General features: G+C 44.6%; 1 protein-coding gene across 2 annotated transcripts in view; it reads right to left on the minus strand.

Moving 5' to 3' along the window:
• Map2k6 (mitogen-activated protein kinase kinase 6) overlaps positions 1 to 26,035 on the minus strand; it is a 116,379-nt gene that overhangs the window by 32,565 nt on the left and 57,779 nt on the right. Inside the window, exons 1-2 of one of the 2 annotated variants that reach the window (XM_029483592.2) lie at positions 4,878 to 4,981; positions 1,665 to 1,731 (exon numbers count right to left, since the gene is read on the minus strand). Coding sequence is in view for 1 of the 2 variants with exons in the window: in XM_021176183.3 (XP_021031842.2) it covers positions 1,665 to 1,731 (67 nt within the window). In the remaining variant the exon portion in view is untranslated. Of the gene's footprint in view, positions 1 to 1,664; positions 1,732 to 4,877; positions 4,982 to 26,035 lie in introns of those variants that run through there. The other variant, XM_021176183.3, reaches the window with a different exon arrangement.

Genomic DNA, 26,035 nt, shown 5'->3' on the forward strand with positions numbered 1-26,035 from the left:
CTACAGGCTTGGCACTCATGCAGACGGCCTCACCGACACATAAGTAAAATACATTTTGTTGTAGAAAAAAGATAAGCCCAGACGCCTCACCAGAGAAGAGTATGTGGATGGGAGAGGAGCGTCTAAAATATTTCAACATAACTCACCGTTAGAGAAATTCAAGATAAAGCTATAGTCATCTATTACTATACAGAAAGACTTTAAAAACACTAGCAATGGCAACTCTAAATGCTGGCAGAGATGCAGAGAAAGTCTCTATCCTTCAGATATAATTGGTCAGAATATAAACTAGTGCTATCACTCAAGAAGACAGACAGACAGACACACACATACACACACACACACACACACACACACGACCGCTTGTATGACTAGTGAACTCAAGTAAGTTCCTGCATGTGCGCCAGCATGGCTTCCTTGGTTATGAGAACACTGTAGAGTTGTATAAGTCGTTAACAAGCAGGCAGGCGGGTGTCTATAGACTCAAGCCAAGAGCACACTGCACTCTCGTGCTCACTCCTCTGCAACCCCCTCTAACTATAACCATGTAAAAGTGCGATCCCATAAAGTCCTTTACAGAGAGCGCGAGGAAGAGTCATATTTTACTGCATGCGCTACAAGCCAGAGAGGAATGCTAAGGAATTAGGACCACATTTTTTTTCCTCACATTTACAGTTGGAGAGAAGGGCAAACTATGCAGACGAAAAATTCCCTTCAGACAAACCCGATATTCACGTAGGTAGAGGAAGAATTCCCTCCTACACATCATCATGAAAGGAATATTCCAACTGAAGTCAGTCTCTCGGCAACCCAAGAAAGTCTCTCTCTGTTGCTGCATGGCAAGCGAGGGCCTTTCTATCCTGGGCAATCTCGGTCATTTTCATGAGCACATCCTAACACTAGGGGGTGCTCTTTCTGATAAGATGCATCACAGCTAAGGTCAAACTGCCTTTACCAGGAGGCTTAGTGAATTGCGGTCAAACAGACTCAGGATTAGGCTCTTCCGGTACTTGCTCTGCCGCTCCAGCGCTTCATGGTTTATGATCTTGGATTCCCTACTCCTTGGACACAGATGCATTGATTCTTAAGACCTCCAGCTGCATGGGAGATACCCAGCAACCTCACAGACATACAAGAGGACCTGAGCTCACTTAGGGCTTCGGGCGAAAGCTTCCGCTAATCAAGAGGCATTCCCTTCATTTATTCTGTGCCTACAGACAGGACTAAGTGTCAAAATGCCATGAATACCATCAAATACCACCTTACCATTTCAACTCAATTTTAAGAGTATTATTGCCGCCACACACACATAAACACATGGATTTATTTGTTTGTTCGTTGGTATCTAGAGGGAAGTGTTGAGCCAGTCCACACCTGGGGAACGTGCTGGGTATATATAGGATCTCAGCTCCTATATGGTATATAACTCTCACACAGCCAGTAATCTGAGACACTGACTTCAAAGCTGTGGGTCAGTGTAGACTAGAAGTCTGTTTTAGAGCTCAGAAACGTGAGCAAAGAACTTGCCTCTCAAAGGGCTGAATGTATTTTCCAACAGCCATGTGCAAACTGAAGACCTTGCTCACGAGTCCAAAAAACTGAGCCCCACAGCAAGCACGTAAAATACAAGTGTTTGGAATGGAACCATCATGCAGCCAACTTACGTGGAACTGGTCTGAGGCTGTTCAAATGCTTCTTTTGGAATCTTAAGGCCAGGGTTTCGCTTCTTGCCTACGGGGAAGGACATAAGGAAAAAGTTAAAGTTCACCTTACCGCAAAAGAGCGAGGGAAGAGACTTCCCAAGCACAGGGAGAAAGTCAGCAAAGGCTCAGAATACAATTTGCTAAGGGAGCAGCCAGTCAGGGTCAGGGGCCAGGGCATCACACAGCTTCTCAAAGGCAATTTGGGGCCAGAAATGGCAATGCCTTAGACCCAGGTGAGCGTATCATAGTGGAAATGTCCATTCTTGCTGGGAGTATTCCAGCAAACACATGCCTCCATGATCCCCAGCACTGAAGAAGAAATGTCAGCTCTTTTGCTAAAGAGGTGGAGCCTTCCTACCCACTGAGACAACTGTCACAATACCTTCTTTGGTTGTTCTTTTATACAGTAACTGTGATGGCAGAGGACACTGAGTCTAAGGTGGGACATTTTGGTTGTTCATTTGTTTTTGTTCCAACTGCAAGAAAATGTAGTCGCCTTGATCTCGACATCCTAGTTTTCTAAATCGGAGAGAAGTTGATAGATGTGATGGTGGAAGTGAATACAAAACACTTCTTGAAGCTGAGTCATGGTGGTGCATGCCTTTAATCCCAGCACTGAGACAGAGGCAGGTGGATCTCTGAGTTCGAGGCCAGCCTGGTCTACAGAGTTCCAGGACAGCCAGGACTATACAGAGAAACCCTGTCTCAAAAACAAAACCAAAAAAAGATTCCTCTGCTCTTCTATCTATACGCATCCCTTAGCTGTCACTGGGAGGCTTACACACTGAAGAGAGTCTGATTAACTACCGGGAGCACGCAATGATACATTGACTCTGCTCTAAAAGGACTAGGAGCACACAAAATGATACATTGACTCTGCTCTAAAAGGACTAGGTGCATGCAAAATGATACATTGACTCTGCTCTAAAAAGGATTAGCAGAGCAGCCGGGATCCTGCCTGGAGGTTATCACCTCTGTGGGGTCCAGATGGGAACTCTGCTGTTGTTCATCCCTGGGCTGAAACTACAGGAGTGTTTGGCTCAGGCACCTTTGCTGATGAGTCAAAAAGACCAGACTAGGAAATGTCAGCTCAGGAACCATATGGGGAAAATCAGGCATGTTAAGGACCTGGGAGTTTCTTCCTAGATGTAGATAGCAGGTATTTGAGCTTGGCAGAAGTCGAAACAAAGACGGATAAGATGCCTGCTGTCCTGCCTCTTTCCTCCTCTCCCCTTTGTACTCCAAGTGGATGCATCAGTTCTGATACAAGCCCTGGATGAGATCCTAGTAAACCCTAAGGCATAACATAACTTAAGAAATGCATGGTTTCTGCATGCAAATGAACTCCGTGGCATCTTCAGCATCACAGAATGGGCATTGACATCACAGCATCTGTGCTGAGGTCTCCGGACACCCAGCATGGAGCTCTTCCCACTATTCTATCAGGGCAAACGTATAGAAGCGGTCAGAGGAATGAGTTGGAGGAACACGGAATTGTGAGTTTAAAAAATCACCAGGTTATTTCTCTGACCAAATGACCTACAGACCGTCCTTTTTCAAAAGATTGCTTTTTTAATTTTACGGGTGTGAGTGTTTTGCCTGCATGTATGTCTGTGTGCCACATGCATGCCATGTCTGAGGAGGCCAGAAGGCATTCATTGTACTCCCCCTGGAATTGGAGCTACAGACTTTTGGAAGCCACCTCCTGGATGTTCAGAATAGAACACAAGTCCTCTAGAAGAGCAGCAGAGAATGCTTTTAACCAAGAACTGGCTTTTAACCCTTAGGCTCCATGGTTGTAAAATCCAGAATAACATCAATATTTACTTCTCTAAAGTAAATGTAAGAATCAAACTAGACAGGACATGTGAAAAGCATTGAGCGAAAGAACCCTTCCAGAATGATCATATAGAGAAGTGATCTATGTATCTTATTAAAAAAAAAATAGTAATAAATCCATGACTAAGACGGGTTATGTTATTAGAACCCTAAGACAGAGTATAATTGAGCTTTTTCTAAGTATTCTTTCAAAAATTCAGTACCTAGATCAATTCAGCAGGCAGTATAGAGGCAATGGTAGTCAGTAATCAGCACAAAGAAAGCCTTTGGGGAACATCTTTTAGTAAACGGTTTTTCTCAACTATCTCTTCATTTCTTTCAAGAGATCTAGAAGAATCAGTCAGTGTGCACCATTACTCCCTCCCCCTGAATCTCAGAGGCCACTCAGCACATGTTTATCAAGTTAATCAGCCCTATACAATGTGGACTGACAAAGTATAGAACTTGTCACTGTACTGCTGGGTGGCTATGTCTGACGCTGAGATCCCAGGTACATGGATGGCTTAACTCTGAGGAGCCCCATCCAAGAGTCTCGGCCACAAGACAAGGAGATGCAAAAAGAGAGGAGTCACTCCAGGGAGGAACCAGATGCCCTCCTTCAAATCGGGACAAATGGCTAGCGACACGAGCAAAGAGGTAATCAGAAAAGCACAGCAAATACCACCACCTTAGGGTCCTCCCAAATGAAACAAAACTAAATATAGCCTGCCTGGAGTAAGGGCTCCCAGTGGTCATTGGAGGAAACCTTAGACAGAAGTTATTCGTCCTCACTGCTAACTTGGGTCCTACATGTCAGGTGTGAGGAACGATCAGTTTAAATTTAGAGGAAAATCGCCGTTTAAAAAGCTTAATACACCAGGAGTGATTCTTAAGCAGCAACCTGTTATGACACCATAAGGCAATAAATTATCAACACATCCATCCAAAGACCGAAAGACCGGGAGGAAGCAAGTGAGCGATGAAGGAAGAGAAGGGGGTGGGGAGAGATCTTTGGGGACAGAAACCAATGGAGTAGATGACCAAAACAATAACACAGCCTGCCCGTGGTTCTCCCCCAACTTCCCAAGTACACTCAGCACTGCACACCACTCTGCCCCGGAATTTGCAGCCTCTAGTCTCCTCTGACACCCCACTCTCTACAAGTTAGACATTTTCACAGTGTTCAAAGTTTTCACGAGTATTAATTTTCAAACCATTCAACCCCTGACAGCAACCAGAACAAACCTCAGGAGACAGAGCAGCCGAATATCACTTAGAAAAGTGTTCTCTTTTCTTAAAGATGTAAACCAAGTCACCTGAAAACCACACACATCTCTACCACCTTCCAGAACTTACTTGACCATCTCCAGAAGCTTCCTTGGCTTCCAGGAGGCCTGCAAAGCTACAAACTGCAAAGCTGGCAGAACGAATCCCAGCAGAAGCCATCCTTTGCTAAGCTCCAAAGCCCGCACGCTTCAGCTGGAGGCAAAAAAAAAAAAAAAAAAAAAGCAGGCTCCGCCTCCTGCTCTTATGCGGTAGCAAAACTCCACAGAGTTCATTGTTCCGGGGCAGTGGAAGCCACTCAGGGAGGCAGAAGGTTAGCATGCCCATTCAGACACCCAGGGGTAGCATTGATCATTAACCAGCCCGGCAGTTATAAATGGGAGCCCAGTGCTTTTGATAAATAGCTCTTTCATTTCCTAACAGAAAGAAAAACAATAGGTGGTCGCTTTCCAGCTGTGTTTATTTCAGGGCAATCTGTTCCCTCAAGGAGGCTGCCAACACCTCGTGCTCACATTTAACACTGGAGCGGGAAGGGGAGGGGGTGGGGGGGACACGTTGATGAACAGGGAAGGAGAGAGATGAATAGCAAAGTTAAGTGTCCAAGAACATTAATCGACCTTTCCTTTGATAATCCAAGCCAGAACTTGTTTAAAGTCAGAAAATGGGCTTTAATTTAGGTGAGAAGAGAATACAGGGATTCTCATAGGGGATCTTGTCTGTTTCTTGCGTGCCCTTTCCTTGGTACAGACTGGAAAACGGGAGCCAGCCTGACTGCACACACACACACACACACACACACACCACACACACCACACACACACCACACATACACCACACACACACACCCCACACACACACACCACACACACCACACACACCACACACACCACACACCACACACACACACACACCACACACACCACACATACACACACAGTGTTTCATCAGCATGCACACACAAATGTGTGTTTATGCGTATTACGTGTGCATGCATGTTTGGGGGAGGGGGTCTCTGAAAACAGTACCCTCCCAGCACACACCTTGGCTGCATTCATCTTGAAACCAAAGCCAGGTCATGCGGATTCAGACCAGAGGCAAAACAGTACTGGGATGAGAAAGAAATTTTTAGAAAGAAAAAAAAAATTACTAGGCCACATAGAAGCATCCTAGCATCGAGTGTACATAAAATGATGGGGTACAAATGAGGTCCCCGCCCAGTGCCCACTCGGTGGGGGTAAGCACAAAGGCCTTTTCTGATGTGTCTTATTACATAAAATACAGGGCTGTGCTCTGGTGCCAACCCAAACAGCATGCAGCCCCACACGGCTGGCAGAAGGTGCCACCAAGAGATAATCGGGTGTCTCAGAATTTGTCAGTGCCACTGAAGGCTGGCAAGCATGACTCTGGGGGTCTTCGACTACGGTCATGGCTTCCCAAGAGGAAGAACTGCAGGTCACCGGTGCCAAGTTTACTTTTTTCTAGCGTGTTTCCTGGTGTGAATGGGACTTCTAGCCAAGTTCCTGGGGACCTGGAGCCCTTGGCTGCCCTCTCCCTACAACTTGCATCTGGCCTCCTGTTCCAAGTGTATCTGGCAACAAAGCTCACAGAAAAGTGTCATTAGGTGCCATTAAACTACAAGGATCATATGCAAAGCGGCTAACGGAGCCCAGAGGAGGCAGGAGGTGCAGCGGTAAAGCTGCTTATACACAACCCACTAGGAAGAGGACAAGGAGCCTCAACCAACGCAACTCCACAAACCACATGCTGTTGCACGTCACTAAGACTCGGCACGGAGGGCAAAATCTCAGGTGGGTGGGAGATTGCACAAAGTTTAGAGAAGAAAAATTGGAAAGCTCATTTGAAAACTTAGAATCCTGTTAATTAAGAAGGCAGAATGAATCTCTTAGCAGCTTGCCTGTCCCTACATGGTCCCCTCTACAGGGAGAGCTCCAGGTGCTAGCAGATTCAACCTTCTGAATCCAGCACATCCATGGAAACCCCACAGAACCTCCCAAGCCCTTCCCCAGTTCTGTAAAATAGGTCTCGAGACTACCATTCATTCACTGTCCTCAACGTATTATCTCCGTGCTTTTAAGTTCACATTTGCCTATTACTGACTTAATGTCTGTCTGTCTTCCCCTCAAGAGTGTAAGTTCCACAGCAGCAGCAAAAATTTTGTCCAGTGCCCTTCATCATAAATATCTGTTTACTGAATGGTCATTATCCTTTTCGTGGCTGTTTGAACAGAGCAAACCACAGAGAGGCATGGGAGGGGGGAGGAAAAAAGGAAGGAAGGGAGGGAGGGAGGGAGGGAGGGAGGGAGGGAGGGAGGGAGGGAGGGAGGGAGGGAGGGAGGGGAGAGAGAGAAGATAGAAAAGGAGGAGGGAGGGAAGGAAGGGAGGGGGAGGAAGGAAAGAAGGAAAGGAGGTAAGAAAAGGAGGGAGAGAAGGAGGGAGGAAGAGAGGGAGCTAGGAAAGAGTGAAGGAAGATGAAAATGATAAGGGAGAGGCAGAGGAGGGGGAAGGGAAGGGTCCTTTGAGCACCCAGTCTCCACAGGCACTGACTGAGTTCAAGTACATTGTGTCAGTTGAGTCTGTGAGTGGCCTGGTGTGGCTGTCTATCAGCTCCAGTTTGTTTACTGGAACTTTCTTTAAGATCACACTGCAACTGAGTAGCAGAACTGGTGTCTTGGTTTATTTTCCTGTTGCTGTGATAGCATAGCCAAACACCAGCAAATTAAGAGAAAGGCCTTATAGCAGCTCACAGTTCAAAGTACAATCCACAGTAATGGGGAAGTCCTGGCAGCAGGAGCTTGAAGCAGCTGGCCACATTGTAGCAGTTAGAAGAGAGCCACAAAGACATGTAAGCTATTGCTTGCTCACTGTCTCTGTTTTATGCAATACAGGTTCTCTTGCCCAGTTGATAGCCTGATCCACAATTGGAATGGTTCTTCCTACAGCCATATAATGGAATCAAGATAGTCCCTTAATAGAATACCCAGAGTCCATTTCCCAGGAGACTCTGAATCATGCTATGTTGACAGTTACCACAATCCATCACAACTAGGATTTGAAATATGATCTCTTTTTTCCCCTCCATTAATTTATTTATTTGTTCACTTTACATCCAGATAGATAACAGCCCTCCCCTCCTCCTAGTCCCCGCCTCACATAGCCCCTCCCTCACCCTCCCCTCCCTTTCTACGATCTTAAAGATGAGTCCACTTTATTTGGCTTTTTTTTTCTTTTCATATTTCCCTCCCTCCTTTCCATATCTGTACTTTTAAAAAAGCTTTTTTATTTTAATATAATGTTAGCAGAATGTGTTCTCATAGGCACCTTGTGACTTCGAATGACATCCTTGGAGCTCCTTCCCTTGTGTGACTTGTGCTAAAATTACATTTCTCAACAACTCATACAATGTGAACCCCACCAACAATGGGAGCAAGTCCAACTCTACAGACTCAGGATTTCTAAGAGTGTGACCTCAAAACTAACTCTCTCTCTCTCTCTCTCTCACACACACACACACACACACACACACACACACACACAGTTTCTATTTCACACACATTCACATATTCTCTATCTATCTCTGTCACACACACAAAAACACACATTTTAAGCTCCGCAGTAACTTAGATTCCAGCCAGGGTCGAGAACCACTTGCCCAGCATAGCGTAAGTCTAGATAAAATATTTCAATCTCACCATTTCTCACCTAATAAATGCTAAAAACCCATTCTCCTAGGCGCCTGATACTTCCCCTACAACCAAGTAAGTTGTAAGAGTTGAAAAATTAAATTCCTGGAGGCTGGAGAGATGATTCAGGTGGTTAAGAGCACACATGGCTCTTCTAGAAGACCAAGGTTCGTAGCCAGGCAGTGGTGGTGTGCACCTTTAGGGCCAGCACCAAGGAGGCAGAAGCAGGAGGGTCTCTGAGTTTGAGGCCAGGCTGGTCTACAGTGTGAGTCAGAAAAGCCAGGCCTACACAGAGAAATCCTATCTGGGAAGAGGGAGGGAGGGAGGGAGGGAGGGAGGGAGGGAGGGAGGGAGGGAGGGAGGGAAAGATTAAAAGAAACCTAAAGAGTCCAGTTCCTAGCACCCACATCAGCCAGCTCACAGCTGCCTATAACTCCTTCTCCAAAACAGATAGCACCCTCTTCTGGACTCCTTGGGCACTGCCTTCATATGCACGTGCCTACCCAAAGGCATGCTAATTACAATCAAAAATAATAAAATAAATCTTTTTTAAACAACTAAATTCAAAGTTAAGTTCCTCACTGTGCTAACTGAGTCACTGAACTGAAACTGGCAATAATTCACTAAAGTAAGCATAACAAGGTGTAAAATTCATTACTATACAAATTCTGCTTTGCAGGAGTCAGCAGATAGGAAACTCCAATATATAGCTGCAAACTTATGTGGTGGATGATATCAACATTGCACTCTGAAGGCGGGAGCAGGGAAGTCAGACACAGAGAAGAAAATGTCTCACAAAGGAAGTGGTGCTATGGGCAGCCTTTAATAACTGACTTAGGGGTACATGAGAGCTCGCTGTTGTGATGGTGAATCTCAGCTGTCCTCTTGGCTGGATTTCTAATCAACTAAAAGAAGCATCCCCAGTTGGTCTGTGAGGTCATTTCCTTGAGGAAAGGATGAACAAACCCAGAAGAGCCCTCCCCCTTCCCCTTCCCCACCCTCCCACATCCCCACAGTGAGCAAGTATGAAGAGATTTGAAGGGGAAAGGGGAGCTCCTTTTGGTCCCTCACCTTCCCTCCCTGCTGGTGAGCAGATTGACTCACCATTGCCATTGATATTTCTGCTATCCTTAGCTGACACCAGAACCCAGCTTCTTGGGTGGAAGTTCTCCAGGAGTCCTCCAGATCACCACTGCAATCCAGGTACTACGGAGGCGCTTGACAGAGCGGCTACCCAATTCTCAGCCTCTCAAGCATCATCCAGCTAGACTACTGTAAACCAATCTAATCTAGAACCCCTGTAAGGTATATTTATTCTGGGAGTTCTTCTCCTCTAGAGAACCCTGACTGATAAGCATCTTCACCACCCCACCCCCCCCATCGCTGGGATAATCTTGTGCACCGTGTAAAGGCTGTCTTTGCTTTATTCACATGATTTCTGTACCAGCAGAGTGTGTTAAGTACTGTCCCGACTTTGGTATTGCTACTCTAATTACTCAACACCTGCTCCATACTTTGTAAACATTCTTCCCCATCACCTTCTGATTGGTTTAATAAAGATCTGATGGCCTATAGCAGGACAGAAGGGGAAAGGTGGGACATCCAGGCAGAGATAGGAACTCTGGGAAAGATCGGACATTGGGAGATTCACCAGCCAGAACTGGAGGAAGCCGGATGTACCGGGAAGAAAGAGAGGTAACTGGCCATGTGCGGAATGTGGATTAGTATAAGCGAGTTATTAATCTACACAAGCTAGTTGAGAGCAAGCCTAAACTATAAAGCTTAAGCAGTCATAAATAAATATAAGTCTCTGTGGCGTTATTCAGAAGCTGGGTGTCAAGACAGACCATCATCATCATCATCATCACCATCACCATACTGTGCCCCATAAACAAGCATGTAATTAATACCATGAGTTTCAACTCAGAAGTACTAAATGAAAAAATACTGGAGGAACATCAGACACATGGTGGGCAAAAGCAGCTCAACAGTGTGCTACAGGGAAATGGGAAGAACTGACAGTAGAGAGCGATGAACAAAGCAGACAAGGAAACAAGAAACAGGAGGGGAAAGAAGGTAGCCAGGTAGACAGGGAATCATGGTCCTGTCAGAGAGTACGTCGGAATGTGAGCGCCCAGAGTGCTGCTCTTACAGTTCCCTGCGCTGGGGCACTTTTTTTTTTAAAGACTTGGTGCTTTTAAAGTATTTTCTGTCTTGTTAGCATTTTCGTGCTGACCACATGCTCTCTCAAAACAGCCCAAATATTAAATCCCTGCAAGGCTCTCTCTACTTGCGGTCTAGAGTCAGTGCGAAGGGAGGAGGCTGGCAGGGGCCCTGTGGGGAATCCCCTTTGCATGGCTACATCTTCCTTAGTTAGGGGCTACTCCATTCAGGAGCCATTATCAAAACAAAGTGTTGAAAAACAGCGCTCTGAAAGAAAAATATGGAAACAGACTGGGAAGAAACTTAGGGATGTGGTTATCTTTTCAAAATGCACCCTGAGTTTTGAAAGAGTTTTAGACAGGTTCGTTTTTATGTTGTTGTTGTTGTTGGGTTGTTTTGTTTTGTTTTGTTTTGTTTTAGATATAAACCCTGAAATGCTTACAATGGTGTGCTTCAAAGAATTGCTTCAAAATAATGTGGACAGCCGGAGAGACCTGCAAACTGGAGATTAAAGTGAAAAAGGAGTAGCCATGAGCTGGTAACTGTTGAAGCTTGGTGATGACTGACGGCTCATTAGAGTATGTTACTTCTAAGTGTGTCTGAAGTGTATCAAAATGTTTATAACAATGAAATTGCGTGGCTCATTAGAGTACGTTACTTTTGAGTGTCTCTGAAATGTATCAAAATGTAAATAACAATGAAATTGCCCTCCCCTGTGTGGTCTCCATTCCCTAAGGCAGGAGCAGGCTTTCTTCTTATGCCATGAGTAGGTCAGTACCTCAATGCCCAGAGCACTTATCCTGTGCTGGGGCAAAGTGGGGGAAGCTGGCCTCCTTCCGGGTCTTTCTAATTCAATAAATGGCATTGAATTTAATAAATAAATTGGATAAATGGGCAGAAAAACCATAAGATGACATCTAGCCCTTTCTGTGGGTCTTTGGTACAGTCTGTAATAGCTCATGCTCCCTGACAAGACAGTAAAGAAATAGTAGTGAGAAAATATTCATCCTTTGCCCTGTCATGATCTGCATAGGGAGACCAGGCATTGAGAAGAGTCTGGTTTTCAAAATACATCCTGGTAACAGACCACGGCAGCTTATCTTTTATTCAGCTATGGATTCCCTGGCTTCCTGCTTCACTTAATGGTGACATGTTTTCTTAGGGGTCCACGATGTCCAACTTCACAGGAATGACTCCTGGAAAGTCACAGAACTGAAATATGAGATTCTCTGGAAAGAGAAAGCCAATCTATAAAAGCGAATTAGTTATTTTCGACGTGGTTCGCTTTGTACTAGTAAACTAATATTTCAATAGCATTTCAGATTCTCATGTAGCCCTTAATGGGAACATTACTCAGTCCTATAGAAAAACAGAAGCCTTCAGTCTGTACTCCTGAATGAGTCATGATCACTGTAATGAACAAATATCACTTCAGGCAATGTCATAGCTCAATGTGTCAGAAGAAGTCACATTCTCTAGTCTTGGGCAACAGGTCTAGAAACTGTTTTGGGTAGTCACCTTCAGACATGTAAACCAGTTCATCTCCAAGACTGAACACAAGCAAAAAAGCACACTGTAAGAATAGTCCTCTACTCTCTATATGATCACAGGGACAAGTGAAAGGTATAGATAGGTTCATATATGCTCCCTAGTGTCTCATACATAGTGGTACCTAAAGATTATTCCCAATAGGGTTACAGTGTCTAGTCAAAAATCTAAGGGCTGGAGAGATGGCTTATTCCTAAAGAGCTCTCCATGTTTGGTTCCCAGCAGCCACACGGTGGCTCAGAACCATCTGTAACTCCAATTCCAAGGGTTATATATGCCCACTTCTAGCCTTCAAGGGCACTGCATTCACAATGCACAGGCATACACTGACACAAAATAATGATGTATACAAATTTTATTTTTCAATTTTAAATATATATGCACACACAAAAGCATATGTATATTTTTAAACATATATATGCACATACAAATATATGTTTGTATTGATTATGTACTATATATATATGCAGATGGCTTATTTAATTATTCCTGGATATAATAATCTTATAAAATTTCCTTTACATTGTGAGTTTTTTGTTTTTTTGTTTTTTATCTTAGGTGTATGAGAGTTTTGCCTGAATGCCTGGTTTCCTGCAGAGGTCAGAAGAGGGCATCAGCACCCCTAGAACTAGATTTACAGATATTTGTGAGCCACTATGTGTGGTCTGAGAACTGAACCCAGGTCCTCCAAATGAGCAGTTAGTGCTCTTAGGCAGTGAGTCATCTCTTAACACTACACTGCCCATTTTTAATGTATTGACTATCACTGACGTTACTAATGGGAAACTAGACATTCTTATTATTAGAGAGCAGGATGAAGGTTTGAGGGAGGTACTCCAGATTTACGTTGGGGGGGGGGGGGGAATGATTTTTAAATCTTCAAAAAAGTTGTTATATGCAGTAAATTGGAATACAGCTTAATAAGACCCTGTTTTTAAAAGGGGTGGGCTTAGGAGGGGCCAATAGAAAAGGACTCATTAGCTCTGGGAACTTGAGAGCTTCATCCTTACAGTGGGACTAGCAGCACCCCTACAGCAGATTGAAGGCAGCTAAGCAACATTTGTACTGACACTGAATACACAGAAGCTGGAAAACTCAAAGCTCAATTACCAAGCAAGCTACAGTGCTTGTTCTGTGTTTGGTACTGTGTTATGAACAAATGGCTGTTCATGAGAAAACGTGGTTAAACACTTGAATTTCTTAGGAATGTATTATATGTAACATGATGTCTTCAGTAGTCGCCATGACTTATTTAAGGATCACAGCAACTCCATGAGGGGTTATTTCTACTATTTCAAGGACTAGGTCCAGGTACATAGAGCTTCTGCACATACAGAGAATTGGCTTTCCCATATAACACAATTGCATTTAGTGTTTCAACTGAAATTGCTCTTCGTCACGTGGCTACTCGTGGGAGGCTTGTGGCTGAGCTGGGTCTGTGCTAAATATAAATCCCAGGATCCACAGAAAACTGTTGTGGAGAAGGACACGGTTCAGGTTTTCTGCTTCTCTCACGTGGCTTCTCCAGATACTACGTGCAGGTCATAAAGATGTTTGCCAGGAGCTGGAGGAGCATGACCAAGGTCTGCCAAAAGGCTCTAGACTCAATACAAAAACTAAGCCATCTACTCCCATGGGCTATGCTCAAGATATTTTAACCTTTCTGGACTTTAGTATGTCCCATCCCATCCTCCCTCACCCCCAAGGCAAGGATGGAAAACATTTGGTCAATCAACCAGGTAATTGGCTCAATAATTGATGCTCTGGTATTTCAGAGGAGTACTTTATCAACTTCACAGAGAAGGTCACAAGGATGACTGCTCTTGAGCAGCCCTGTGGCATCTCTATTGGACTCCACACCCTCTCCCTGAGGGTGTTCTGATGATGTTGGTAAGCCTGCCGGTCTGTCCAACATAAATTACTTTAGCAGGAAAGTAGGTGAATATTTGAAAGCCGGGACTGTGATTGGTGATTGCAAGTTGCTGAGTCTTGGGGATGTTTCTGTGTCCTGTGTATCCTGTGAGCTCAGAGTCCCAAGGGGCTCTGGTCTCTTAATGGATATGATGGTTGCCTTATCCTGCAGCAATTGCCATCTACCTGGACCTTCTGGGTTCCTGTTCATGGAGTCAATTGTCCCAGAACAGACTAAACACCCAGGGTCACTATCACTATCACATCTGGCTTTACGGTGGACATTCAGAATAAAATAAACAGACTAAACAAAAGGGATTTCAGTGACCCTGCCACCCTCTTGGTGCATTTGTAAGCAGGAAGATTGCCTAATTCTCCCTAAGAAGTTTCCCCATTCCTAAAAACAAACAAACAAAAACAAAAACACCCTTTCATCAATTAATGTTCTCACTGTTCCCAGCACCCACCATGGTTTGGGGGCTCCAGGTTAGTGCCCCAGAAAACAACTGAAAAATGACTTTTTCAGGGTGGTCCCTTTGTCCCTCATCTATACGTCAACTGCGTACAGATGAGACACATTCTCGATTTAAGTTCAACACGAGGCTCTTTGTGAGTACCTTCACTGAGGCTTCATTGAAGGGGAAAATCTGCAGACCTGACGAAACCACAAATTACATACAAGAAATCAGAGAACATAGTGGTGAAGAAAAAACATAAAGATATAAGGAGAGTCTAGATGCTTGATCTTTTTTGTACGTGTGTTACTTTATAGTTTTTTATATATATATATATTACTGTATATATAATTGTATAAAATATATAAATATACATATATAAATATAATATAGAATATATAGAAACATTTATATTTAATGGAAGCATCATATATATGATATATCATGAATATATATGTGTGTGTGTATACATATATGCATATATATATTAAATTTGAGTATGAGTCAAAGAAAGAATCCAGTGGGGAAGAAGGGTCAAAAGAGGCCTGAAACAGTTTACAGTAGGCAAGTTAGAGAACCAACCTAAATGCCCATCTACAGATGATGGATAGTGAAAATGTGGCAAATATACACAGAGGAGTATTACTCAAGCCTAAAGAATGAAGTGACGTCATTTTCAGGAAAATGGACAGACCTGGAGATAATGTTACATGGAACAGACCAGACTCAGACAAACACCACGTTTCCTGTCCTATGCATAATCTAGATGTTTAAAATGACGTGAAGTAGAAGGAGACTATCAGTTGGGGGGGGGAGGATAAAGGCAGGGAATAGGAAGATGGGTATAGTCAAAGCATATTATATATATGAGTGAAATGTTATAATAAAACTTACTATTAAGTGCAATTAAAAACAGGGTATATAAATGAAGTTTTAAAAATCAGAAATTAAAAAAAAAAAAAAAACAAAAAACTGGCTGAGTCAGGAGTATCGCCCAGTCAGTAAAGAGCTTGGGAAACAAACAAATTCAGTTCCTGCACCTGCATAAAAGCCAGGTACAGATACAGTGCAACAAGCATCTGTAAGATGCAGATACAGTGTGACAAGCATCTGTAAGATGCAGATACAGTGCAGCAAGCATCTGTAAGGTGCAGATACAGTGCAGCAAGCATCTCTAAGATGCAGATACAGTGTGACAAGCATCTGTAAGATGCAGATACAGTGCAGCAAGCATCTGTAAGGTGCAGATACAGTGCAGCAAGCATCTCTAAGATGCAGATACAGTGTGACAAGCATCTGTAAGATGCAGATACAGTGCAACAAGCATCTGTAACATGCAGATACAGTGTAGCAAGCATCTGTAACATGCAGATACAGTGCAGCAAGCACCTGTAAGATGCAGATACAGTGCAGCAAGCATCTGTAAGATGCAGATACAGTGTAGCAAGCATCTATAAAATGCAGATACAGTGTAGCAAGCATCTGTAAGATGCAGATACAGTGTAGCAAGCATCTGTAAGCATCAGGAAGCAGAGGCAGGAGGATGCCTGGGGCTACCTGGCCAGCTGGGATAGAAAATTGGGTGAGTTCCCCATTCAGTGAGAGACTGTATTTCAAAAAGATAGAGGAATACACCTGATTTTGATTTCTGGCCTTCATGTGCATCAGCACCTGCACATGACATGCATGCATGCATACACACACACACACACACACACACACACACACACACACACAATGTGGTCATGTGCTAATGAACAGGGCATGAGCAAATGTTCAACAGAAGGGTAGGCTCTGGGAAATTAATTGCTAAGGAAAACGGGCAAAAATGATGACGATATAAACCCCTGGGGAAGGGAAGCCAGGAGAGGTGCTGAAGGTTGATCCACACCAGCATCTTCTGCCAAGATTTCTCCTGGGGTCCTCGAAAGCATGATATTACAAAATGTCTGAAATGGGCAGATGGGCCAGCTAAAGAGTTTCATGTGACACGGTGCCCAGTCCTCCTACGAGGAAGCAGGAGGTGCTACATGAGAGGCAGAGGAGAAAAATCGAATGGGCAGCCATGCTGCAAGCACAGAGAGCAGCTGGGCCCTAAGATGTCCTCAGTTCTCCTACAAGCCTCCTCTGTGCCACACCCGAGCACCAGGATACCTGGAAATAAGTGACTCAGAAACAATTCCTGGCCCAAAGACTGTCCCAGAATCTCAAAGGTCACAGGACACATTTGAAGAACTCCTGTCTAAACTGTAAGCCCCTACACATGGAGGGACCCATGGCTCTGGTCTGCATATGTGGCAGAAGATGGCCTTGTTGGATATCAGTGGGAGGAGCGGCCCTGGGGCCTGAGGGTGTTCAATGCCCCAGTGTAGGGGAATGCCAGGGAGGAAATATGGGAGTAGGTGGGTGGGTACGGGAGCACCCTCATAGAGGCAGGGAGAGAGGGGGATGGAATAGGGGGTTCCTGAAGAGGAGACCTGGAAAGGGGGAAACAATTGAAATGTAAATAAAGAAAATATAAAAAAAAAAAAAAACAAGAAAACAAAGGGATATAATGTTTGGTCAGTAGGGGAGATGAATGGAACTGAAAGGAATTAGGATGGCTCATAAAGATGAACATGATCAATAGCCATTGTATTACTGTCTCAAAGAAGTAATAAAAATAAAAAATAGTGGCCAAAACAAAAGATCAATTGTGTGTGTGTGTCTGTCTATCTGTCTGTATGTGTGCCCGTGTGTGTGTGTGTGTGTGTGTGTGTGTGTGTGTGTGTGTGTGTAGATCATTTGCATGTTCACTAGTGAGCAGGTACATGTGTGTGCATGTGTGGAGAAGCCAGACACCAATCCCAGACAGGCATTATTCCTCAGGCTCTATCCACCTGGCATGGTGCTCACCAATCAGACTAGATTAGCTGGCCCAGAAGCTCCAGAGATCACCTCTCTGCCTCCCTATCACTTGGATCAGAAGCACACTAGCATGTCATCTTTTTTATTAAACATGACTCTTGGGATTCAAACTTAGACCATCACGCTTACAAGGCAAATACTTAATGACAGAGCCATCTTTCCGGCCCAAAAATGCACATTGTTTTTTAATTAACTTTTTTCTATAATCTCCCAGTTCCAATTGTTTTGATCCTGGTTTTTTTTTTTTTTTTTTCAACAAGCATTTCACTCACTGAGAGCTCAGGAAGTATAAGCTTTTGCACCTGCCCATTTCTATATCCCCAACTCTTCCTATGGCTTCTCATTGCAAGATCCAAAAGAAAGAAGAGCAAATTGGAATTTTACAAGCCAGGCATGGTAGCCATACTTTTAATCCTTTAAAGCTATGGATCTCTGTGATTTGGAGGCCAACTTGGTCTATGTAGCAAGACACAGGATAGCTAGAGCTATGAAAAAAAAACCAAAAAACCAAAAACCTATGTTTTCTCTATGTAAAGAAAAGCTATGTAGGGGTTAGAGAGAAAGAGAGAGAGAGACAGAAACAGAAAAACAGAGAGAGACAGACAGTCAGAAGAGAGAGGAGGGGGGAGGAGGGAAAGAAGGAGGGAAGGAGGGAAGAGAAGGGAGGAAAAGGGAAGGGGAAGGGAGGGGAGGGAAGAGAAAAGAGAAGACCCAGCATCTCTGCTGAGCATTGCCAAGACAGCTTCCTTCTTCCCTGGCAAAAGTCACAGTCTCCGAACATGCATACATTGTTTCATCTTTGTTACCAGAGGCTTTGCTAAACAATAACAACAAACAAGCATAAAACAAGAGGGGGGAGGAGGGGAGGGGAGGGGAGGGGACGAGACAGAGACAGAGACAGGAAGGAAGGAAGGAAGGAAGGAAGGAAGGAAGGAAGGAAGGAAGGAAGGAACTGAAGCCAATACCACCCCAGGGAAGAGTCCCTATTCTTCACATGTGCCAAGGGGCAAACAGGTAAGGTAAGAGAAGAGCCTTAGAGGCAGCCATGGACAGTAGGTGTCAGTCCCACAGGGCTTCACAAACTGGAAATAAAAGCAAATGGACATGAAAGAGCTGAGGAGAGAGATGTATAATCCCAGAAGGACATTCACTCACTAAGTCCTTTAACAAAAAGCCCCCAGATAGCTAAACTTTTATATATATATATATGACATATTATATATAATATGATATATATTTTTAAAATATTTTTAGCAGTGAGCGGGGTTGTGAAATATAAAATGACATATAGTGTTCTGCTGCCTTACCCACAAGATATCTCTCCTAAAACGTTTGGGTTAATTTATAGAATGTTCAGGTGATGTTCCCAGAGGCTTCTGGGAGGACACATGGAGTAGCCAACTTCCCTCGTGGCCTAAATGGACTACAAGGGTGAATAAGCCCTTGAGATTGAAAGACTGAATTCCAGGTCTCTTCTCTGCAAAAATGTGCCCACACTTCCCTGCAAACTGCCCCCACCCCGCGCCTATAATTTACACCCTTCTCATGCAGTCACGGGGTGGGGGAAGGGGAAGTTAGAGAGATGAATCCGTGGTTAAGAACACTTGCTCCTGTAGAGGCCTAGATTCAGTTCCCAGCACCCACCTAGTGGCCCACAACCATCAATAATTCCACTTTCAGGGGTTTCCAGCTACTGGCGCTATTTTGGAATGTTGTAGAATCTTGGGAAATGGGGACTATTTGGGTGAGGTAACAACACAGGGGTGTCATCTGGGATTTTAGACTAGCCCCACTGCTGACTCAAACTCTCTGCTGATTTGTCTATGCAGATCCAGCGTCCTAGTGCCAAGACCTTCCCTACCAGGAACCTGTGAGCTAGAGCAGATCTTTCCCTTCCTTGAACAGTGAGAAATATAATAGACACCACCCCCACCACACACACACACACACACAAGGAATAACCAAGAGGCAGTTAGATGGAAGCCCTCTTCCCCAAACACACTTGTCTTGCTTTCATTTCGATTGCTATGATAAAATACCCTGACAACAAAGAACTCTGAGGAGACCGGGTGAGGCTGCTTTTCCCATTTCCGTGTCAAAGTCTATCACCATGGGGAAGCCACAGCAGGAGGAGTGTGAGGCAGCCCTGTTCACAGTTAGGGGCAGAGAGACATGAATGCATGCATGCTTAGAGCTCAGCCAGCTTTCTCGACTCTCACACGGACCAGAATGACACTACCAAGGACTGCTGCTGCCTCCGTTCAGAGTCTTCCTGGACCTATTAAGGCACTCAAGACAATCCCCCAAACACACTCATAGGCTCATCTCATCTAAAGTCTTCCCAAGAAATTCTACCTCAAGCTGGCCAGTAGCACCAACCAACCACAACACCTAACTTTAGTCTGGGCTGCATTCCTTTGGTCCAGGCTGCACCTACAACCTTTAATGTCCTGGAATATCTTAGTTTTTTTTTTCCTCTGCAACACACACACATACACACACACACACAAAGTTCAGCCTGGTTCTTCCTCCCAGCCCCATGCTCTCAGAAATAAGACCCAGATTCAAAATATATATCAACACCTTGATTCCTTGGCCACCCAGCTAGACTCTTCTCTTACTAGATCATAACTTAAATTAATCCACTGACTCCAATCTACAGTCTGCCTCATGGCTGGTTACCCGTGTTCAGGTACCATGTATCTATCTCATCATATCTTCCTGGGTAATCTCCCATGCCTTGCTCTATCCCAGAGTTCTTTCTTCTCCCGGATGTCCCACCTTCTATTCTACCCTTTCCTATTGGCCATGGGTTGTTTTAATTGACAAGTTGTGCATCCATACAATAAACAAGATGATCTCTCTCTCTCTCCCTCTCTCTCTCCCTCTCTCTCTCCTTCTCTCTCTCCCTCCCTCCCTCCCTCATGCCCGCGCGCACGCTCACACACACACACACAGAGACAGACAGGGAGGCAGAGACAGAGAGGCAGAGATAGACTGACAGAGACAGACAGAGACAGACACACAGACTGACAGACTGACTGACTAACTTCTAGCATTTTAGCATTATCATATTCTCACAAACTGCCCACCATCCCTTATCTCCTCTGCTCTCCCTCCCTCTTACAAGACTACAGAGTGATCTGTGTATTCATTTGCTGCTGTTCACAAGCTGGGGATTACTCAGGACCCTTAATACAAGGTCCAAAGCAAGGCCCGTGCAGGTACGCCCTGTGCTAACCTCTCAGTTGCATAATGAGTTGTTACTCCCACTGTGCAGATGAGACACTGAACTTTAGAATGAGCAAGTAAATAAGCTACAATATTCCAATGAGATCAGAAGGGAGCCAGGCGTGCCTGGGTCCTGACCCGTACTTCCCTCACTGGGCTATGTGAAGTGTAGCATGGGCCTGGATATAGTCTGGGCAGCTTTCCTGATGTCTATCTGTTTGCCTTCTCATTCAGAACCCCAGGGAACTGTCCAGTCAAGTAGAGGTATTGATCAGCTTCCATAAGAGTGCAAATCAAGTCCTCACCTCTGGCTACAGCGAGTACCACCTCTGTCTCTAGATCCCTGTTCTACAAGGTCCCCGACCCCTGAAAACAACAGCAGGATCTGCTATATGCATGTCTTGACTGCTGACGTGTGCAGTGGCCCCTGCAATCAATGAAAAATAACAGACAGGGCCAATGAACTAGTCCTGCTAGTCTCTAGGGGGGTATTTTGGAGGGTTGAGGTTTTTTATTTAGATTTTATTTATTTATTCTTTGTATATGAGTCCACTGTAACTGTCTTCAGACACACCAAAAGAGGGCATTGGATCCTATTACAAATGGTTGTGAGCCACCATGTGGTTGCTGGGAATTGAACTCAGGACCTCTGGAAGAGCAGTCAGTGCTCTTAACCCACTGAGCCATCTCTCTAGCTCCCTGTTAGTCTTCTGGACACACAGATCTATAAGATACATCAACAGGCTCCTGGGTCTGATAGAAACAAAGTCTTGTCCCTAGCTGTGACCGCTGCACTAACTTTCCCTTCTTCTTTCAACCCATTATCCCTCCGACTTCTTGGAACACAATTGACATTTGGAGCTCTGGAGGGAGCGGATAACAGAAACGTGAACTGAGTAGCAATCTGGGTGCTGGTGCAATATGCCTTGTTACTCAGGCCGTATGGATCAGGAGATTCCACGGTAATTGGTGGAAATACAAACAAACAAAAAGCTAACCCACCATGGATATCAGCCAACTTCCTTGCCTCAATTTCCCAGGGTTCTCACAACAAACCTACAATGGTGGGTTAGGGATAGAGGCTGGGCATACATATGGCGCTACGAAGCCCTCTTATCAATGATCAAGCAATAGCAGATAACCCAGACGCGTAGAACAAGAAGATTAGCTGGCTCTTGGGTGGAAAGTCGCTCACAGTGCTATCTCCATTCAGGAGAGGAGAGAGCAATTCACAGGACTACAATTGACACCTATGTCAGATACAAGTGTACCTGGACTGCGTCTGCCCATGGTACCCCTTTAATCACCACTCTGAGCACACCGGAGTACCTAATCCACTTCATGGTGCTTTATCTCCTTCAGACCAGGAGATTGACATACCAAGGAGGGTCATCAACGAGTGTGTGGCTGCCCCCACTGTAGATACTACTACTAGGAAGAAGACGATGAATGGAAACTACCACAAATCACAAAGCGCCTTGAATACACCTAACCTACCGTACCTTACAGCTTACTAGCGCACTATTCAGCTAGAGTATTGGCTGCTGATGCTCCCTATCATGAGGAAGTCATATAGTGAGGCTGGGGGCTTGGCTCCATTGGTAAAGTGCTTGTCACACAAGCATGAGGACCTTAAGGTCAGTCACCAGCACCCATATAAAAGAAAATCAGTCCTATTAATGTGTGCCTATAACCCAGCCCTTCGGGGGAGAGAGGAGCACCCTTGGTGCTGGATGGCCATCTAGTCTAGCTGAAGCAATAAGCTCCAAGTTCAGTGAAAGAGCCTGTGCTCAAGTCATGGGGTGGAGAGCAATTGAGAAAGTCAATTGATGTTGACCTCTTACCCGCTTCACACACACACATACACACACACATACACACACACATATACACACACATACACACACACATACACACACATACACACATATACACACACATACACACACACATACACACACATGCACACACATACACACACATATACACACACATACACACACACATACACACACATACACACACACATACACACACACACACACACTTGTAGGTGCTCGGACACGGGAACAAGTACACATACATGTACATATATGCATACATACATACATACATATACACAGAGTATCAAGTATCAATGATTGCTGAGGGAAAGATGGAAATTGAAAACTCAAAATACTATCTCTAGGGAATGTCTATGGTTTTTCACACCATCATTAATTAAGTCAAATCACTAGTCAAGCCATCATGTGTCAAGGGCTATCTGTAATCTTATAGATGATGCCCTGTCATTCCAAAGCATCCAGCTGAATCAAAGAGTGAAGTACTCCAGTCGAGGCTCCGATCAAGAACTGGCTCAGGAGAATGGCAGCCTACCATTCCCACATCCGTGACCCTACTCTCACATTTTCCCACGAAGGCTAACTCCCTGCGACAGAAGAGAGGTGTCAAGATCTGGATGGCAGCTGTCCTCATTGTTTCTGGGGTGTCCTTTCTTCTTAGCCCTTTCACGAATCCGGGCTCAGGAACACATGACTACATAGGCATAGCATGATATTTCATCTCATTGTCAACTGGGTTAAATTTGGAATCATCTGGGCGATACACCTTTGGGGGTCTCTTCCAAGGTACCTCCAGAGAGATTTAAGAGAGACTCAGCTTGAATGTGGGCTAGGCTGGGTTCCCAGACTGAATGAAAAAGGGAAAACAGAGAAAGTTAAGCATATCTTCCCTCTTTTTCTTTCTCTCTGCTTGCTGATCTACTTAGACATAAGGAAGTTCTACTACCCTGGCTAAGAGGCTGTTATCTATGCCTGCTGCCTGTCATCAAGTTACAAAGGGCCCTGTCACCAGAAATGCAGGCCAAAATTAAAGCCACCTTCCTTTGGGAGCTTCTTGTCAGGTCACAGCAGTGAGTAGAGTAACCATACACAAACATACACACCTATGAATAAACTTCTAGCTACCAGGCACACAAACATACAGACAACCATGCGACACTTTAGAACCCAGGAGTTCACACTTAGAAGCAAAGGGGTACTAAATGAGATTGGGAGAAAAACTTGCGTTTTCTGAAGTAAAGTCTGGGTTCCTGGAAAACCTCTTGTGCTTTATAAACTGAAGATAGAGGACTATGTTAAACTGGATGAGGGTGGCTCTAAACTCTCCCTGGGTCACGGTGTGCTCTGAGACAATGGCGATCCTTCACACCACCCCGATTCACCTCACAGGGTGTTTGTGGGTTTGTGTTTTGATTTCTGTTTAGCCTTCTCTCATGACCATGTCCACAATGCCACATGCACTTCTTTTTGAAATGAGGAACCCTTACTTCAACAGCCCTGAGAGGGCCACCTGCATACTCACATCTTAACCAGTCTATGAAGAACAGGGCATGGTCCATCCTTTGATGGCTAATTGATGCTCTTATCCCTACCCATCAGCAACACTGCAAGGGCTTCTAATGGAAAGGAGGGGAGTCCAGGAGCATCACCAACAGCGGAAGCTCGCACTAGCTACTGAATTAACCCACAGTCCAGAGCGGACAGCACAACATAAAACTTTCGAACTTAGATGTTAAAACTTTCCCTCCGGCCTCCAGCATTGTCACTGTCTCGGAGCACACTGTGACCCAGGGAGAGTTTAGAGCCACCCTCCTTCCAATTTAACATAGTCTTCTATCTTCAGTTTATAGAGCACAAGAGATTTTCCAGGAACTCAAACCCTAATTCAGAAAATTCAAGTGTTCTCCCAATCTCATTTATTGTACTTTTGCTTCTAAGACCTTGGCCCAAACACAAATATTTATCTCTGTTTGAGTCCTTGCGCTGGCTCCCAGACACTGACTTTCAAGCTTCTGAGGCCATTCAGGGGCACTAAATTCCGAATTAGACATGCTGCCTTCTCAGCTCTCATCCTTCCGAAGAGAAGGGGGTACTGAGTCAGAGACCCTGCAGGAGTAAAGGAAACAGCCACACCAGCTGCCAGGAAGAAGAAACAAATCTGTGGCTTAGAAGCCAAAGAGTAAATATCAAGGCGACCTGCCACTTCTGTGTGCTCCTGAGGTCTTTCTGCCATCCAGCGGAACACAGCATTCAGAGTCCAAGGAGTTTTACCACCGTCTCAAACGGCTGTGGCACCAGAAAGAGACTGGCCTGCCCAGCACTTTAATTCTTTAACAGTTCTATCTATCTATCTGAAAAGGCTTACCACAGGCATTCTCAACCCCAGTGGGCTGAAACCCAGTTGGGGTTGAATAGCCTTTTCACGGGGTTGGAGTATCAGATGCCCTGCCTGCACATCAGGTATTTACAGTATAATTCATAACAGTAGCAAAATTACAGTCATGAAGTAGCCATGAAGATAATTTCATGGTTAGGGGGTCACCACAACAAGGGGAGCGATATTAAAGGGTCTCAGCATTAGGAAGGTTGAGAACCACTGCCTTGACGCAAAGGCGTTGATTGCAGTCATGGTTCAAGAGCAACCATGGGGGCTGGGGCAGCCTAAAGCATGTGCCCTTGGGTGTGGCTCTCACAGCTTTGTCAGGCAGAGGGGACGTGAAATCATAACTCCGGATCTTATTTCAAACCCCAATCAAAAGGTAACTCTGTGATCAACCAAAAAAAAAAAAAAGAAAAAAAAAAAAAAGCTCGCTTTTGACAGTAGATACAGTCACTGTTGAGGCTAGGGCAGTAGATACAGTCACTGTTGAGGCTAGGGAAGAACATGGAGGTATAATATTTGCCTAGCATTTGGAAGCATGGGGTTCAATCGTCAACACCATAAAAAAAAAAAGGTTGGGGGAGCAGAAAAGAAACCACAGCAAGAACTGATAGAAGACAAAGCGAGACTAGTCAACCAGCCGATCAGCACCGTACTCAGTCCAGAGTCTATATAGTAGTATGTTCTGCTCTGATCTCTCTCATTTGTGCTGTGATTTGTATGGGCTCGACATTATCCAAGATCATACACAACAGGAAAAATAATTTACAGTGAAATAGCATACTGCATCCTATGATAAACTTCCATAACACACCACACCATGTGTGTTCCTTGACCCTCTTCCTTCTAATGACACTCTGGCTTCTCATTCAGCGGTAGCCACTCTGGATACATTCAATCAACATTCACAGGCGTGCTCTGAGTCAAGGCTTCAGGAGCACTCATTTGCATGCCTTAGGTTTTTAAATCCGACTCAGAATCATCTATTTCAGTCTGGAGAATTAAGCTGCATTCAGAAAGCCTTTCTGCTATTCCACCATGGAGAAATTAGGGACACCCCCCTCATACACCATTGGAACATCTGCCAGAGATGG

Source organism: Mus caroli, unplaced genomic scaffold (genome assembly GCF_978045245.1).
Source record: "Mus caroli unplaced genomic scaffold, Mus_caroli_1 scaffold_13, whole genome shotgun sequence".
Taxonomy (NCBI): domain Eukaryota; kingdom Metazoa; phylum Chordata; class Mammalia; order Rodentia; family Muridae; genus Mus; species Mus caroli.